Genomic DNA, 18,271 nt, shown 5'->3' with positions numbered 1-18,271 from the left:
ACTGCAGAAATACAAAGGATCATGAGAGACTTCTACAAGCAACTATATATATGCCAATAAAATGGACAACCTGGAAGAAATGGGCAAATTCTTAGAAAAGCACAACCTGCCGAGACTGAACCGGGAAGAAATAGAAAATATAAACAGACAAATGACAAGCACTGAAATTGAAACTGTGATTAAAAATCTTCCAACAAACAAAAGCCCAGGACCAGATGGCTTCACAGGCGAATTCTATCAAACATTTAGAGAAGACCTAACACCCATCCTTCTCAAACTCTTCGAAAATATAGCAAAGGGAGGAACACTCCCAGACTCATTCTATGAGGCCACCATCACCCTGATACCACAATCAGACAAAGATGTCACAGAAAAAGAAAACTACAGGCCAATATCTCTGATGAACACAGATGCAAAAATCCTCAACAAAATACTAGTGAGCAGAATCCAACAACACATTAAAAGGATCATACACCATGATCAATGGGGTTTATCCCAGGAATGAAGGATTCGTCAATGTATGCAACATCAATCAATGTGATACACCATATTAACAAATTGAAGGAGAAAAACCATATGATCATCTCAACAGATGCAGAAAAAGCTTCTGACAAAATTCAACACCCATTTATGATAAAAACTCTCCAGAAAGTAGGCATAGAGGGAACCTACCACAACATAATAAAGGCCATATATGACAAACCCACAGCCAACATCGTTCTCAATGCTGAAAAACTGAAACCATTTCCTCTAAGATCAGGAACAAGACAAGGTTGCTCACTCTCATGACTATTATTCAACATAGTTTTGGAAGTTTTAGCCATGGCAATCAGAGAAGAAAAAGAAATAAAAGGAATACAAATCGGAAAAGAAGAAGTAAAACTGTCACTGTTTGCAGATGACATGATACTATACATAGAGAATCCCAAAGATGCTACCAGAAAACTACTAGAGCTAATCAATGAATTTGGTAGAAGAGCAGGATACAAAATTAATGCACAGAAATCTATTACATTCCTATACACTAATGATGAAAAATCTGAAAGAGAAATTAAGGAAACACTCCCATTTACCACTGCAACAAAAAGAACAAAATACCTCGGAATAAACCTACCTAGGGAGACAAAAGACCTGTATGCAGAAAACTATAAGACACTGATGAAAGAAATTAAAGATGATACAAACAGATGGAGAGATATACTGTGTTCTTGGATTGGAAGAATCAACATTGTGAAAATGACTATACTACCAAAGCAATCTACAGATTCAGTGCAATCCCTATCAAACTACCAATGGCATTTTTCACAGAACTAGAACAAAAAATTGCACAATTTGCATGGAAACACAAAAGACCCCAAATAGCCAAGGCAATCTTGAGAAAGAAAAACGGAGCTGGAGGAATCAGGCTCCTGGACTTCAGACTATACTACAAAGCTACAGTAATCAAGACAGTATGGTACTGGCACAAAAACAGAAATATAGATTAATGGAACAGGATAGCAAGCCCAGAGATAAACCCATGCACCTATGGTCAACTCGTCTATGACAAAGGAGGCAAGGATATACAATGGAGAAAAGATAGCCTCTTCAGTAAGTGCTGCTGGGAAAACTGGACAGCTTACATGTAAAAGAATGAAATTAGAACACTTCCTAACACCATACACAAAAATAAACTCAAAATGGATTAAAGACCTAAATGTAAGGCCAGACACTATAAAACTCTTAGAGGAAAACACAGGCAGAACACTCTATGACATAAATCACAGCAAGATCCTTTTTGACCCACCTCCTAGAGAAATGGAAATAAAAATAAACAAATGGGACCTAATGAAACTAAAAGCTTTTGCATAGCAAAGGAAACCATAAAAGACAAAAAGACAACCCTCAGAATGGGAGAAAATATTTGCAAATGAAGCAACGGACAAAGGATTAATCTCCAAAGCATACAAACAGCTTATGCAGCTCAATATCAAAGAAACAAACAACCCAATCCAAAAATGGGCAGAAGACCTAAACAGACATTTCTCCAAAGAAGATATACAGATTGCCAACAAACACATGAAAACATGCTCAATATCACTAATCATTAGAGAAATGCAAATCAAAACTACAATGAGGTATCACCACACACAGGTCAGAATGGCCATCATCAAAAAATCTAGAAACAATAAATGCTGGAGAGGGTGTGGAGGAAAGGGAACACTCTTGCACTGTTGGTGGGAATGTAAATTGATACAGCCACTATGGAGAACAGTATGGAGGTTCCTTAAAAAACTAAAAATAGGGGCTTCCCTGGTGGCGCAGTGGTTGAGAGTCTGCCTGCCAATGCAGGGGACGTGGGTTCGAGCCCTGGTCTGGGAAGATCCCACATGCCACGGAGCGACTAGGCCGGCCCGTGAGCCACACCTACTGAGCCTGCGCGTCTGGAGCCTGTGCTCCGCAACAAGACAGGCTGTGATAGTAAGAGGCCCACACACCACAATGAAGAGTGGCCCCCGCTTGCCACAACTAGAGAAAGCCCTTGCACAGAAACGAAGACCCAACACAGCCAAAAATAAATTAAATTAATAAAAAAAAAAAAACTAAAAATAGAACTACCATATGACCCAGCAATCCCACTATTGAGCATATACCCTAAGAAAACCATAATTCAAAAAGAGTCATGTACCACAATGTTCACTGCAGCACTATTTATAATAGCCAGGACATGGAAGCAACCTATGTGTCCATCGACAGATGAACGGATAAAGAAGATGTAGCACATATATACCATGGAATATTACTCAGCCATAAAAAGAAACGAAACTGAGTTATTTGTAATGAGGTGGATGGACCTAGAGTCTGTCATATAGAGTGAAGCAAGTCAGAAAGAGAAAAACAAATACCGTATGCTAACACATATATATGGAATCTAAAAAAAAAAAAAAAAAAGGTTCTGAAGAACCTAGGGGCAGGACAGGAATAAAGACACAGACGTACAGAATGGACTTCAGGACACGGGGAGGGGGAAGGGGGGTAAGCTGGGGCAAAGTGAGAGAGTAACAAAGACATATATACACTACCAAATGTAAAATAGATAGCTAGTGGGAAGCAGTTGCATAGCATAGGGAGATCAGCTCATGCTTTGTGACCACATAGAGGGGTGGGATAAGGAGGGTGGGAGGGAGATGCAAGAGGGAGGGGATATGGGGATATACGTATGCATATAGCTGATTCACTTTGTTATACAGCAGAAACTAAACATTGTAAAGCAATTATACTCCAATAAAGATGTTAAAAAAAGAAAGGGCAACGACTGCAAATTTTCTCTTCTGAATTGAGTATTTATATGCAGAAGAGAGAGAGAGATTAGCCCAGGGTAACAGGAAACAGGAAAAAATGCTGTGAGCACAATTTTGTAGAAAACGGAATAGAGTATAGTAGATATTTGTTTCGTTCATTCCCTATTTGACCACCAGGTAGCTATTTGGAGTGTGCCTTGAGATGAAGGAAGCATGTGATGGGAAGCTATGAGCAACCTGCTGGACCCCCAAAGTGATCTTAAGTTCAGGAAGGCCCAGGATTCTGAAACAGGGTTACATAGAATAAAATAACAGTATTAGAAGAAAAATATGTTTTTCAAATAATAACAGAAAAATCAAATGTAACAAGTCTTTTTGTTAAGGTCTATCAAATTTGCTTTAATAAATATTTTTTAACAAAGTATTTAAAATTTTGAATTTCGGGTGTGTACTTGATAAGATAAATATTCCTGAGTTTGTTACTTAATTTATCTGGGCTTCAGGGGAGAGTACAAGGCCAGGTATAAAACAGGAACTAAATGAATGCTGTTGAATGAAAAAATGTACAAATAAACAATGAGGGAGTTAGACTATGTTCCAATCTAATTCTCAAAAGTACAATTCTTAGTTCAAATTTAGGGTAAAAATGAGGACAATATTTAAATTTTCCTCTTAGTCTACTCATCCAATTCTTAGAAGACAGAACTGACTTGAGACCAAAAAGCCAAGAAAAGAATCAAATTCTCTGCTATAAGGGCAAAAACATAAAACGACTATTTAAACCAGCACTGACCAAAAGAAATATCATGAAAGTCACATACATAATTTAAAATTTTCTAGCTGTCATATTAAAAAAAGGTAAAAATAGGTTAATTTTAAAATATTTTCATTTAATCCAATACATCAAAAACTACCCTTACAGCATATAATCAATATAAAAAATTACTGATAAGGTACTTTATATTCTATTTTCCTATTAAGTCTTTGAAAGCAGTATGCATTTTACATTTATAGCACATCTCAATGAGGTTGCAAAATTTTTAATGGAAACAAATTAGTTAAAATTAAATGAAATTTAAAATTCCATTCCTAGATGTATAAGCCAAATTTAAAATTCTCAATAGCCACGCAGCTAGTGGCTACCATACTGACAGCTCAGGTATAAACAGTGAAAATATATTCTAATTTTCACCTCATTGCCAGTCACATGTTACTGTTGTGTTTTCTTTAATACAGATAAATTTACAGTGAACCATTCATACATATTCTCCAGTGAGAATGTACATTTTTTCAAGACAGCTTCCTAGTCTTTGCATACAGTGTGTGCTGTGAAAGTAACTGGGTTATAAAGATTATGTGAACAAATGAACTGTAGCAAGCACTAATCCACTGAGCCAACCAAACAGAAAATACAAGTAGACACCACATTTGGGATAGGATATAATATAATCCCAGAGTAACATACAGAGTTTCCAATAGCTAAACAACCTTTTCTAATTTTAGCTTCTTTTTAAATGTCAGGTATAAGTTTTGTGAAAATTGTGAAACCACAAAGCAGTCTCAATAACTGATGACTAGTTTTAACGTTTCTCTGTTTTATATAAATATACAAAATAGAAAGGATAATAAGAACAAAATAAAGATTAACAGGTATAGAATTCCATGTATTCCTCCATCAGTAAAAAATGTCTGTAGTTGTACCATAGAATAAAACGTAAGAGTTAAAGTGCATGTGTCCTTACTGTTACCGTTTTACCTCATGTAAAGCTTTTGCCTCCTGTAAGTTTTGTATGCTGACTTTGAAACCATAAGTATTGTTTAAAGATGGTCCATCAATCTGGGAAGTGTCTTTCTTTGGAGTATTTACTGCTGCACATTGATTCTATTAAAAAAAACACAGAGCCAGAAAAAGATAAATGAGCAATTATTTCCTTTCTTTTGATTACTTATTTCTGCTTAGACAACATACTTTATGTACTTAGTAATACACGATAAACTAGTATCATCTCTTTAGATCCAAGAAGGAACTTAAGTATTTTATTAGCATTTTTTTTCAGGCTAGTAATTCAAGATACTAGAACTGTATATATGTAGAAATATCTGATATAATCTGTAAGCCAACCATAAATTGATTTTTGAGTTTACAAACCCCAAATATTGAAAATAATAGTCTTGTAGAGAGTTGACATTTTACCACATGGACGTTTATCTTGACCTTTCTTGGAAGTACGACAAGCAAGCAAGCAAGCAAGCAAGCAATGTATTTGCAACTAGTTTGGCTAAAGTTTAAAGAAGATTTGAAATTGTGGGTTTTTATTTTACCCTAATACAACATGTATCTGAAAGATAAACTAAAGCATAAATAATTTTCAAGGGGTTAGAAAGAACAGAATCTATTTTTTAAAAAAATATTTTTTTCTGATTTCCACATCCATTAACGATTTTCCCCAAAGTGTTGATTTATGTTCACAATACACTCGTACTTGTTTTTAATATATATGACTTGTAATTCAATAATACTGATTTAAAAATGAAAGTTTTAAAAAGCATTTGTAATCTCAAAATAAAAATACTAAAATATATTTTATGTAGTTAATGATATTTATGAGAAGTGACCAATAGAGAAGTGATCACTATCATATATTTCTAAGGATACATGTCTAATGTATACTTTTTTCACATAACCATATATTTCTAGGTTAAGTATTACCACAATTTTTAGTATTTGAATAAAGGCATTTATGATTTTTCAGAGTTTCAGTAGTAAATAATGTTGCTTTCCTTTGCTACTTAGTAAAATGGACTGAAAAATCAATAATGTTATATTTGAGAAAAAAGTAATAAACCCAGAAAAAGGATATATTTTTGGTGGGATCAAAAATCACTTACTTGAGCTCTGCTGTCATTGGATTGTTCTGATTTTGCCAGTAATCAGTTAATGTATTTGTATCCTCATAATCCACATTTTGGCTATCATATTCACTTTCTCTGTAATATTTGTATTTACATATAAGAATCTTTTAGATCCCAACAACAAAAAAAACTTTAAAAAAATTAGGCAATTTCTTGTTGTCTCAAAGATATGTAAATAAAATGATGCAAAAATATAATAAAATTATTAAAAAATTGAGACACAAAGTTATTAATTATCTAACTGAAATCTAAGAATAAGAATGGATCTTATCCACTGATTTTTAAATATGTTTAGCATAGTTACCTTTGCTTGTGTTAAGAGTACTCTTCTAAAAGCGTCAGTGTTACTTCCTTTCTTATGACTCAATTTCTGGGTTTTTGGTTCTGTAGAAAGAAATTTTATATTTAACATGCATATCAAAATTGCCTGCTTCTGTGGGGTTTTTTTGTTTTTTTGTTGTTGTTGTTGTTCCAAACTCTTAGGTACCATTCATGAGTATTGTCCTATAAATTCCTCACAAAGACCTCATAATTTAAAAATGAAACTAATTCAAACCTGTGTTCCCCACGCTAACTTTTAAAATTTGTATTATTAAATAAAAACATTTAGATTTTAATTATTGATTTTTATACCTAAGTTATGATCCTAGGGAATCACTTAATCCATTTATTCACTGATTTATCAAGTATTTATGATGATGAGGAAAAGACAGTATCTACCCTTGTGGGGTCTAGAGAGAAAATCAGACGTTCATCAAATATCAATACACACAGAAAAATAAAATTATAACTGGGGTAAGTACAACAAAGGGGAATATAATTGGGAATTTTTAGCCGGGGAGATTAGGAAGGGTTTTCTGAGCTAAAATCAGAAGAAAGAGTAGGAATTAACTAGGAACAGAGCGTGGATTTTCTCTGATTACTGAGCAAAAAAAACTGGAGATTGGTAAGGGTGAATAAGAAGGCTAGGGTAGAAGCCCAGGTGAGAGATGAGGGCTTGGTAGTGGCAGAGACAGAGGTAGAGAGATATGGGTAATTTAGGAAACAAAGAAGTGTGGAAACCACAGGATAGGCAGTGAGGCAATCAGGTGAGTATTATAAATAAATCCCTTGTTTCTGACCTGTGTAACTCAGTGACAGAGAAATCGTGGTACTATTCATTGAAATAAGGAAAAATGAAAGAGGACCAATGGTTTTCAATGTGCAGGCATGTGTGTGCATAAAGTGTGCTATGTGGTTGGTGGTGAATGAATGCAGTGAGATCATAAATTAAGTTTAAAAAATACTGACCTTGTGGTGGCTTTGAGCATTCAAGTAGAAATGCCAAAGGCAGCTGGATATAGTGTTCTGGAGCTTAAAAGAGAGTTCTGAACTGGAAATTTAAATTTGTGTTATCTATAGTAATCCTGTGGGCAGGAATTAGGTCATTGAGGGAGAGAACATAGAGAAAGCTTAAGGCTAAGCCTTAATAAACTCCAACATTCAGATAATAACTGAGAATGTGAGATAAGCTTCAAAGGAAAGCAAGTAGGAAGAAACAGAGGAGTAGGGGAAAAGCTAAGGGGAGAAGCTCAAAGAAGGAAGGTGTGGTCAGCAGGACAATGGCTGCTTAGAGGGTATGTGATAGGAAGACTGAAAAACATCCATTAGCTTTAGCTACATGAAGGTTATAAAGAATCTTTACAAGAGCCATACTGGTGGGATGATGGGGGCACAATCCAGTTTGGAGTGGGTTGAGAAATGAGTAGAAGGTTAAGAAATAGAGTTGTCAAATTGGACAAATCTTTTAAGAAATTTGGCTTTAAAGGAGAGAAGCAGAGAAAAAAGAGCAGAAGCCAGAAGATGTAAGGTCAAGGCAGGTGTTTGGTTTTTTTTCTATTTCAAAGGGTGGGAGAGATTTGGGTATGTATCAAAGCCAATGGGAAAAATCAAGTTGAGAAGAAGGTAAGGTTTCTGAAAGGGCTCTTATATTTTACCGAGAAGGCAAGAAGATAGGATGGAAGTAGATATAAGTATATTTCACAGCAGAAAGATAAAAAAGTTTCCATGTGATGTCTTTCCAAGACATGATAAAATAATAATCTCTCATTAGCTGAGCTAAAATTTCATTTAAAAAGCTCTGATTTTCATTACATAGTCTAATGCTGCTTTCATTTCTAATATTTGAAAAGTTTTATGGAGGCTTTGTTACTTGTAAAACTTACCTGTTGACAAAGGGCTAAGGCCAGTTGCCTCAGGAAGCCTTTCCACAAGTTTTCTCTGTATGATTGGTGTACTATGAAGGCAAAGTGATCCACATATCCCAGTTCTTTTCCTAACATTAATTGGGGATATCACTAGAGGTTCCTGAGGCTCACTGCAGGGGCTTTTCTGTATACCATCTTTTACAGGCTTTAAGAAGTTCTCAATAGTCAGAGAATGTAGGTCCTCTACTAGTGATGAGGGTCTGTCACCTCCATTTAATGTTTTGGAATCTGGTGATGTTGCTTCTTGCCAAGGGGGAATCACTGGAGAATCAGGGGAGCTATAACCAACACAATAGTCATCATCATCATCCTCTTCTTTCTCAGCATCATCTGCAGAAGCAAATGGTGGCAGCATGTGACTTTCACTTGCAGTTCGACTGCATTCTGTGGTTGGTGCTTGTAAAGCAATCTGAGAATTATCAACATCTTCCTTGGTATGTGCTGTAGTGGGGAGTATGTGTGCAGTTGTATCCATTTTTGGAGGCACTACAGGTTTGTCATCTGGATTAACTGAGGAGCTGAAGTTCTCATCAGATTTTACAACTCCAGTTGGCTCCGTTTTAGACAGTTTCTTGGAACGTTCGTATTCTTCTTTGGCTTGAAGCCATGCTTGAACCAGTTGTCGACTTGGGGCACATTTGCAAGGCATAATCACAATTTTTTTATCTTCAACCATTTTATGGCTATTACTTGACCCTTTATTGACAATTGCTTGGCCATTGTGAGGGGGTGACCCAGATCTTGGATTTTGAGTCATTGCTGAGAATGCTGTTTTCCATAGACGAAGTCCTTCCAAGGAAAAGTCTCCCTCAAACTCAGCCAGATCATTTGGAAGTCGTGTTTCTACCATGAGAAGCCGTCCACCGATCTCCCTATAAACAACATAATTTAGAACGACTGTTTTGCCTCAAAGAGCAATTACCAAAATATTTAGCTCCTTAACCTAGAAATTTTTAAAAGTTCCTTTTGGAGTCTTAAAAATGCCCACCTCTTTCTTCCTTTTCCACACCCTACCCACCCCCTCCAACACACACATTTTATGCAGGCAGGTACACTCTATCTTTAGTCTCAATATGCTTTTCCTCACAGGTATATGACTACTAAATTAACTTCCTTCAGAAGGTATCATCAATACCAGGGAAAGAAGGTATTTTTTTTTGTCTGAAGTGTCCAATGAAGTCTTCTTTTCTTCAAGGAGATAGTACAAACTCATCAGATTCCCTTCCTCTGATCTTAAATAATTTTCCACTGTCACCACATAAGGATAAAAACAATGGAAGAGTTTACATCTGAGACTATATCCCTGGATTTTATCTATAGCCTCTTTCTACATTCTCTACTCTCTGTACATAGTAGTTCAGCAAAGCCAGTCAGTTCAAACAAATCTTCGTACCCTACCAAATTCCCTTAAATATTACAAAAAATTACATACAGTTGAGGTAAACTACCATAATTCTTTCTTCCTTTTACATGACAAGGTTTAATACCAACATAAGAACTTAGGAGTTGGCAGAGCCCACACAATTTAAGTGCTACTAATGTATGTGTATGTGAGGAATCACTAATTAAAAGGTAACCTGGTTTAGTTTCCAACAGTTATTATAAATATTAAGCTAAACCTCTCTCCTCTAACATGTCCATTGGTACTATTTCTGCCTTCTGCAGCGACATAAAATAACTCTTTTTCTTCTTCATGGTATCTCTTTCATGGATATGAAGATAGTTCTTAGTTTCTTCAGTTACTTCTCATAGGGCATGATTTCCCAAATGACCTGGTCATTCTCTAGATAAAACTCAATGAACTGAATTCTTGTTTTCTGATTGAAGCTGAAGGAGTAGCACCAGAGTTACCACATTTCCTTTTCCCCTTTACATGGAAAGATTTTGGCCCCTACTATTTAACTCCATAATCAGGATCTAATACCTTCCCAACACCCACCTTGCAGCTTTATGAAAAATTAGAAGCAGGATTATTGCTATTGAAGGAAGTGAGTACACATGTCATGTGACTATACCCAACTCTAATATTAATAATACAGAGATCATAATGAAGTCAAAAATAGCAAAAATTGCTGAGGTGTGGTAAGTTCAGCTTTCTTGAATACTGTCAGCAGCATGCTAATTGCTACAGCTCATGTTGTAATTAATATATATGAAGAGCCTGAAATTTTTCAGTAATCCTACTTCGAGAGCTGTAAGTAAAAATTCCAAAATAGAAGAAATGCTTTATGAAGAAGATACTAATCACATAATTATGTATAGTAGCAAAACAGAGAACAACCTTTCTGTCCAGTAATAATCACATGATAGAATATTATGCAGCCATTAAAATGATGCTTCAACAGACTCAAATTTAGAAAATGTTTACATTATAATGGTAAGTGAATCAATTTCAATGCAATATTGTGACTACAGTAAGAACATTTCATAAAACAAAATAAAAGCTATACTTTAAAAAAGTAAGAAAACACATTAAAATATTAATAGTGGTTGTTACTAGGTAGAGAAATGGTGCAATTTTTACTTCTTTTATACTTCCTAAATTTTCTACAGTGAATACACAGTTTTTAATGAAAAAAAATTGTTTTTCAAATATCATGACTATCATCCTTTTATTTCAGCCGCAGAACAAGTGTCAAAGTTGGACAACAACTAACAGCAACACAGAGTAAATGACTAGCACATGATTAATTAACTGGGAATTAAAAAGATGTGTAAGGCTGAGGAAGAAAATATAGATCAATGAAAAAATATACCATAATCACTACTGGTAAAGTCAAAGCCTCCAAAATAATGGAAACTAATGTCTAAGGATTATACATTCATATATTCTGGCAGTGAAATAAAAAGAAAGAGTTCCATTCATGTTAAAAGGCCACATGTGGGTACTGGGCAAAACAGAACAGCAAAACTGTGTTTTAGGAAGTGCGGGGGTAAGGTAGGGGGAGGGATTTTCTGCCCTTCACTTCAAGTCCTTAGAGGAGGGAACTTCTTCTACTCTATATTTCTGATGACTTTTTCTCACCCCTTTCTTAAATGGACTCCTGCAGAAATTATTGCTAATCTTCGGGTAAAAAGCCCAGCACTCACTGTCTCTTTCACTAGGGTCAGGAGCGTTGTGGTGCTCAAGGTCAGTGCATATATGCAGGGTGGCCTCTTGCCTTAGTTGGCACTTCATATCTCTTTCCATCATTTAGACTAAGCAGGGTCTGCCTCAGCAGTCCTAGCCATTCTTCTCTGCTTCTGACTGGATGTGTGAAATGAACTGCCTCTCTCTGCAACTGATTAGGAAAAGGGATGAAAGACACAGGGGCAGGACCAAAAGCCATCACTTAAACTTCCTGGATTAAGCCATGTTCCCCAACTTAACTCTTATCAGATATGTTCTATCTTGATGAAGCAGGCAGGACAGGATACCTACTTAACTACTGGTTTACAAATAGGCCAGTGCTGTGATTCCTTCAGATTTTGCTATTGGCCGTGTGTGTGTGTGTGTGTGTGTGTGTGTGTGTGTGCGCGTGCGCATCTGTCTCTCTGTTTACCACTTCTCTGAAAAGATTCTTGAAAGAAAGAAGAGATAAGGGGAACCAAAATCCATATTGCACCCCTAATAACTATACAAACTAACAATAGTAACAATATGATTATGTGACAGGGTAAGAGAGTGTCATGGACATATATACACTACCAAATGTAAAATAGATAACTAGTGGGAAGCAGCCGCATAGCACAGGGAGATCAGCTCGGTGCTTTGTGACCACCTAGAGGGATGGGATGGGGAGGGTGGGAGGGAGGGAGATGCAAGAGGGAAGAGAAATGGGAACATATTGTATATGTATAACTGATTCACTTTGTTATAAAGCAGAAGCTAACACACCATTGTAAGGCAATTATACTTCAATAAAGATGTTAAAAAAAACAAAAAAACAAAAAAAACCAATATGATTGAAGATGTTGGCAACATGAAAAGAGAGTGGTATGTAATAGAAACAACTTAAAATAATCTTCATTTAGAGATATATCATAAGAGTATTTAAAACATATGTATGCTTATTTTCAAACACTTAAAAAATGAAGTTTTTAAAATTATGAAAGTTTACCATTTTAGAAATAAATACTATCTTTAAAATGATAATTATAATACTTTTATAAGTATTATGTATTAAGTATTATGACATCCTTAATTTGGCATCATGTCACAGTGAGCCTCTAATCCTTAATGTTGACGCAGTGCAAAATAATAGTAGATCCAAGACCAACACTGATCAACTTAAATAAATTTCTCTAGGTGCAACCGTCCAGCTAGTTTGTGGATTTTCTTAATATGTCCATAATTATAAATTGTTTTCACAATGATATACTTACAAATACAGTATCACAGCCAAAAAAGTAGTAGTCAGGTACCAAATGTTGTTACATACATTATAATTATTCAGAGTGACCCAAAGGGAAAAAATAATTCTGATTACCTGGGCTTTTCTGGTACATCAGAAGGATTACTGCAAAATGGTTCCTGATAAATAGTTTCTGAAAGGTCATGATCCAACAAAGTTGCCATAATTTCTTCCCTACTTGGTGGGGACATAAGTGGTTTCAGAATGTGAGCAGTTCGAGGGGTGAAACTGCCATTTTTAGATTGTGAGGGAGAGCTGGTAGACCTTGGTGAACTATCAGGAGTTGGTGTCAACATATCATTGTTTCTTGAAACATACAATTCTAAATCTTCAGAGGCTGCATCTACAAGTTCACCGTCAGGGGAGGATAGTATTGTAGTAAAAGAGGTATTGACTGCATCAAGAGACTGTCCCATTTCTTTTCTGGTATGACTTTGAATCCAGTCTGAATTGCCTGGCTGTGAGAGGCTAAGAAACACTTCTTTGCTTACTGAACTCCTATTCAATCTAGATTTTTCATTTAGACAGTCCTCTGACTGCTGGACACAGAAAGACTCCATTATTGAATTAGGCCGAGTTGTTAGAGGATGAAAGGTATTTTTCCATTGATTGTGGCGATGATTCTCATTGCTATCTATGGATGATTTCTCAAATAATTCAGGACTTAGAGTACCAGATCTAATCCATGAGGTTGAATCTGAGGCATGATGTTTGTCTTCATCACACTTCTGGTTATCATGACTTAAAAATTCAGTTTTTTCTACAGTTTGTCCTGGGAAAAGATCCTGAACTGCATCACTTAGGAACTTTTGAGGCAAATTCTGATCAGCTGGGACAAACTGACTTCCAGAATAAAAGCTACAAAATCCAGTCTGACCTATTGTATTAATATCAAAATTATAATTATGTTCAGGAGACAAGCTATCTTCAAGTGAATAACAACTTTCAAATCCTGGATCTGAAAAAAAGATGGGACTATCATCCGATAGGGAGTTATCCAACTGGCCAGAGGTTGGTAAATTTAGAGAGTCTACTTTAAGAAGTTTGGGAATTTTTTCTTTAGGTTTTGTACTTCTGGGAGTTCGAGGTTTTCTTGGAGATGTTACTGATCGTGTTCGTTTAATTGATTTGTTATGCTCAAGGGAACGAGAGATAGTTTTGTTTGGCTGCTGTTTATTAGGTAATGGGTCTTGCATACTATTTGCATTCTGTGCTTTCTGCTGTCTTTTCTGTAACAATTCTTTTAGAACTGCCAGTCCAGACTGTCCTTCACCAAATGTTGAAGGTGTTGACACATTTCGATTTCTACACTGAGAAAGTGCTTTGGTTTGTGAAATTGCTTCTGACAATGACCTTTGCTTTACCCTTTCAGGTTTAAAATTTGACATATCTAAAATAAAGCCCCTTTGTTTTTGCTCCCATGTTATTTGTTTGATTGGGCTTCTCAAGGAAGTTACAAAGCAATTATTAGGCATCTGACTTTCCTCTGAAGCTGCTTTTCCTGGAGAACAAATTTCACTGTGCTTTGACTGTTCTGCCATGCACACAATCTGCTGCTGACTGTCTTTGCAATGCAAAAAATTAGGGGCATACGTCTGGTCTGGCTTTGATTCTACGGAATTACGATATTCATTTAACTTTCCAAGAGACGACAAATAGTTTTTTTGTACATTTGCATTCTCTTCTATCTTTGGAGACATGATACCAGAAGACATCTGTGTATTCTGTGCTACCTGAGACAAATGGTTTGAAAGGTCAAATATATTTTTTTGAATCAAAGTTGATTCTTTTAGAGTAAACATAGCATTTTGATTATGAGACCGCTGAACATTAATTTTTGAGATTCCAGGTCCCAAAGAACTACAAACAACTGATGAATGCAAATCATCCTGTGGACTGGGGAATGCTTGCAAATCTACAGGCTTCTTGCTTTCTAGGAAAGAAGAAAAGCAGCCAGATAAATTCTGTTGTGCATGAATTCCAGTGGGGAGAGGAGCAGAAAGGGGATGATCTATAGCAGAGCCCATTAGTGACACATCTTTCTGTTTAAAAAGTAGTTGAGAGCCTCCAGAACTATTTGAGGTCTCAGCCACATTCTGATGTTTCAGCGCAAACTTAACTTCAGCACCAGCTTGAGATTTTAGTTTTTCATCTTTTAGTGTTATGTGCTTTCTTGGTGTAGTTTTCTCATTTGCTTTTTGTTTCTGTTTTCCTCTTGGTTTCTTTTTTCCATCATCTACTAGTTTATTTGTCTGATTTCGTTTGTTCCTTTTCTTAGTAACTACAGAGGGATTAACAAGCTTTGTTTTTGATTTCTTAACCTGTGTTCTTGCTCGACTATTTTTTCCTATACGGGAATTAACAGTCTTGCTATTATATGCATTAGGACCCTTAAAAAGCATTGCTTCTTTATTGGCAGCAGCCATAATTTCTTCAGCTCTTGGATCTGTGGGAGACCAGCAGCGAGGCGGAGAAGAGTTTATGGGACTTGTGCTTCTCTCAGAAAGAAAACCTAGTTTAGACATAACATCACTATAATTTAAGTCACAGTCTTCGGTTTCAGCATTATAAGATGGTGAGGGAGGAGAAAGAATAGCATGTGACCGTTTTTTCCTAAAAGACAAAGTTCTTTTAATATTTTCACTATTTGTCCTTTGTTGCTTACCAGTTTTTTTCTTAGCAGACTTATGTTTTGATTTTCTTCTGTGGCTTTTCTTTGGTGTTAGTGGATAAATAGGATATTTGGTTGCAGGGGAGTCAGGAACTTTTGGCCAAAAATCCTTCAAAGGTGCAAGCTTTTTATACAGTTCCATTTTTTCCTCTGTTAATATTACTTGTTTTTCTTTAGAGTCTATTTTTCCTAGCTTTACAAGCATATTTTTCCTCCCTCTAAATCTATTAATGATAATATACTTTATGATGACAGGGGGCAGCTTTTTAGACATTTTTCTGCGTTTTCGAGATTTGAGAGTTCCATCTAAACTTTCACCAATTTCCATGGGATGAGGTAGGCTAATTTTTGAGTTGTGTGTTATAAAACTTGACTCACTATCTTCATTCTCATAATTTACCTTGCGTTTGGCTCTAAGTGTGTATTTATTTCCATACAATCCAAAGGACTGCTCAGTTTCTAAGGCTCCTTCTCCAAAGTGACAGTCTACAAAACTGTCTGTAGATGTTTTATTTTCAAAAGCTCCACGGGTGGCCTTAATTAAATCACTGGCCAATACGTTATCCTTCTCAGAATTACTATTACAAGGATTATTTTGTATACAATTATCTTTTGAGGATCCAGTCTCAGTAGTTCCGGCAGAATTCTCTCGATGACCTACAAGCTTCTTTTTATTCATTTTTAACCGGGACTGTTTACTGCCAGGATGTAGTTTATATGTGACAGGAGAGAGTTTTTGTGGCCTGCTGAGACAATTAGAAAGAACAACACTGGGAAAAAACATATAATGTGCTGCTTGCTGACTGAGGCTTGGTTTTTCTGTTTTATGTTCTTGAAATTCTTCATATCTAATTTTAAGTTTATTTAGTCCACTTTCATCAGCAATGCTATCAAGAGAATGCACCATAGTTCTATTCTCCCCTGAGCATGATAGCAATTCACAATTTTCAGTTAATGATGAAGGGAATAAACTATTCAGAGCTGTGCTGTTTCCTTTTTCATTTCCTTCAGAGGATAATTTACTTTTTGAATGATTTAAGTCAGAAAAGTTGAAAGAATTTTTGCCCAATGTATTTTCGTTAGTGTGACGGTTCATATGTATAAAAGGGGCATCCTTATCAATTTTTCTAATGTTTGTGTACTTTCTACTTGGTACTTGTCTTGTAACAGATGGAATATCTTCTTCATAATCAAAAATACTACTTTCACAGGAAGATACTGGGAGGACATCTTTCTTACTACTCTCTTTATGAGAGTTTTCTGAATGGACAGTACTGCTTAAAGACCCAGGGTATTTCACAGAGTAAGTGCTTTCATTTGTAAAAGAAGCAACTGAATGATCTAGACTTTTCTCTAGGTTGTTTGGCTGTGAAAGGTCTTCAATTAAATCTTCCTTGTTCAAAACATGGGAAGAAAGGGCACTTGTGTGTTTACACTGAAAGGTAATCTTAGCGGAAGATGGGGGTTCTAATGTAGCAGCATCTTTGTGAAAGATGGAAGGTTTTACTGATAGCTTGCTTGTTGCAATCACAGAAGAGTGGGTTCTAGAATTTTCATTGTTCAGTGGATTGTCTGAAATGGGGGAAAAAAGAATTTACTTCACTTCCACTCTTAATTTTTAAAATATTTTCCCATACCATGATACTATCACCATGAAAGAAATTATATGAAATTAAATTCGTATGTTTAAAACAGTTATCTCAACAAAAAGATCATTCCTATCATTAGGATAATACCACAATCTAAATAATCAAGAGTCAGTTACATTTGATTAGTAGTCATTATTTTAAACACATATTTCTTTGATCAGAAATAGATGATATCAATATTCATGCCTTTTGGGAGAATAAGGGGAAAAATACTGTCACCTTCAAAATTTTCCATAAAATAACACGTCTTTGCATTATCACTTCAAATAAGCTGAGCATATTTCTTATAGTTTCCTATGCTACTTAAATGTTATGATGATAAACTGATTAAAGTTTATAAAGCTCTAAATCAGTGATTAATAAATGCTATACTCTTAGAAATGAGAAAAAATCATATATCTACATTCTCTCAAAAGAAATCATCCTGCAGAAGGACAAAATCTAACAGTATTGTCATAGCCTCACTTAGCCAACTATGCAGAGAGTGTGATTATATTTTTCAAAATCAAATATATTTTCTGCCCCTAAATAATGAAATACTCACAGTAGAGCACTTTACTTACCACTATTTTCATCTGCAGTTCCATCTAACTGAGGTATAGAAAGATTGGCTAGAAGCAAACTGTTATTACTCCATTCCATTTCTTCTTCTGAAGATGAATCATCTTCTTCTGTTGAGCTTCTATGGGTATTTCTGCACAGTGATCTAGAGAAATATTAAGATTCACCAGTGAGTATGAGCATTAGAAAAAAGCACGTCTGACTCAATTTGCCTAATTTGATCCTATAATAGTAAAGCTGAATAACAGGATCTGAAAATTATAACTTTAAAAAGAAAAGCAGATTTACTTTGCTTTGGTATCATGCCCTACCAAAAGTTATTGTAAATAGACTTTATAATCCATTTCATGTGAGCTAGAAGACACCATCATTCCTGTATTCATAGCTCCACAATATCCTGGATTACCATATCTAATTATGTTCTTCCTTATATTCTCCCCCTCAGCTTATCATTAGATATACACATAACAGATTGGGTGAGAACCCGGTAATTTCTAAAAAGGTGGCATCCTAGCATATTTTAAGAAGTCTCCATAAATACACAATCACTACATTA

General features: G+C 35.6%; 1 protein-coding gene across 9 annotated transcripts in view; it reads right to left on the bottom strand.

Moving 5' to 3' along the window:
* REV3L (REV3 like, DNA directed polymerase zeta catalytic subunit) overlaps positions 1 to 18,271 on the bottom strand; it is a gene marked incomplete at its 5' end in the record, with an annotated part of 188,424 nt that overhangs the window by 62,376 nt on the left and 107,777 nt on the right. For all 9 annotated transcript variants that reach the window (XR_014267494.1, XM_082475066.1, XM_082475072.1 and 6 more), the window contains 5 exons: positions 5,038 to 5,163; positions 6,499 to 6,578; positions 8,399 to 9,312; positions 12,910 to 17,077; positions 17,718 to 17,860. Coding sequence is in view for 8 of the 9 variants with exons in the window: in XM_082475066.1 (XP_082331192.1) it covers positions 5,038 to 5,163; positions 6,499 to 6,578; positions 8,399 to 9,312; positions 12,910 to 17,077; positions 17,718 to 17,860 (5,431 nt within the window). The remainder of the gene's footprint in view (positions 1 to 5,037; positions 5,164 to 6,498; positions 6,579 to 8,398; positions 9,313 to 12,909; positions 17,078 to 17,717; positions 17,861 to 18,271) is intronic.

This window comes from Balaenoptera physalus, assembly GCF_965194825.1.
Source record: "Balaenoptera physalus genome assembly, chromosome: 9".
NCBI classification, from domain to species: domain Eukaryota; kingdom Metazoa; phylum Chordata; class Mammalia; order Artiodactyla; family Balaenopteridae; genus Balaenoptera; species Balaenoptera physalus.
The sequence above is the reverse complement of the archived record's forward strand: the minus strand, read 5'-3'. Positions and strand labels throughout refer to the sequence as shown.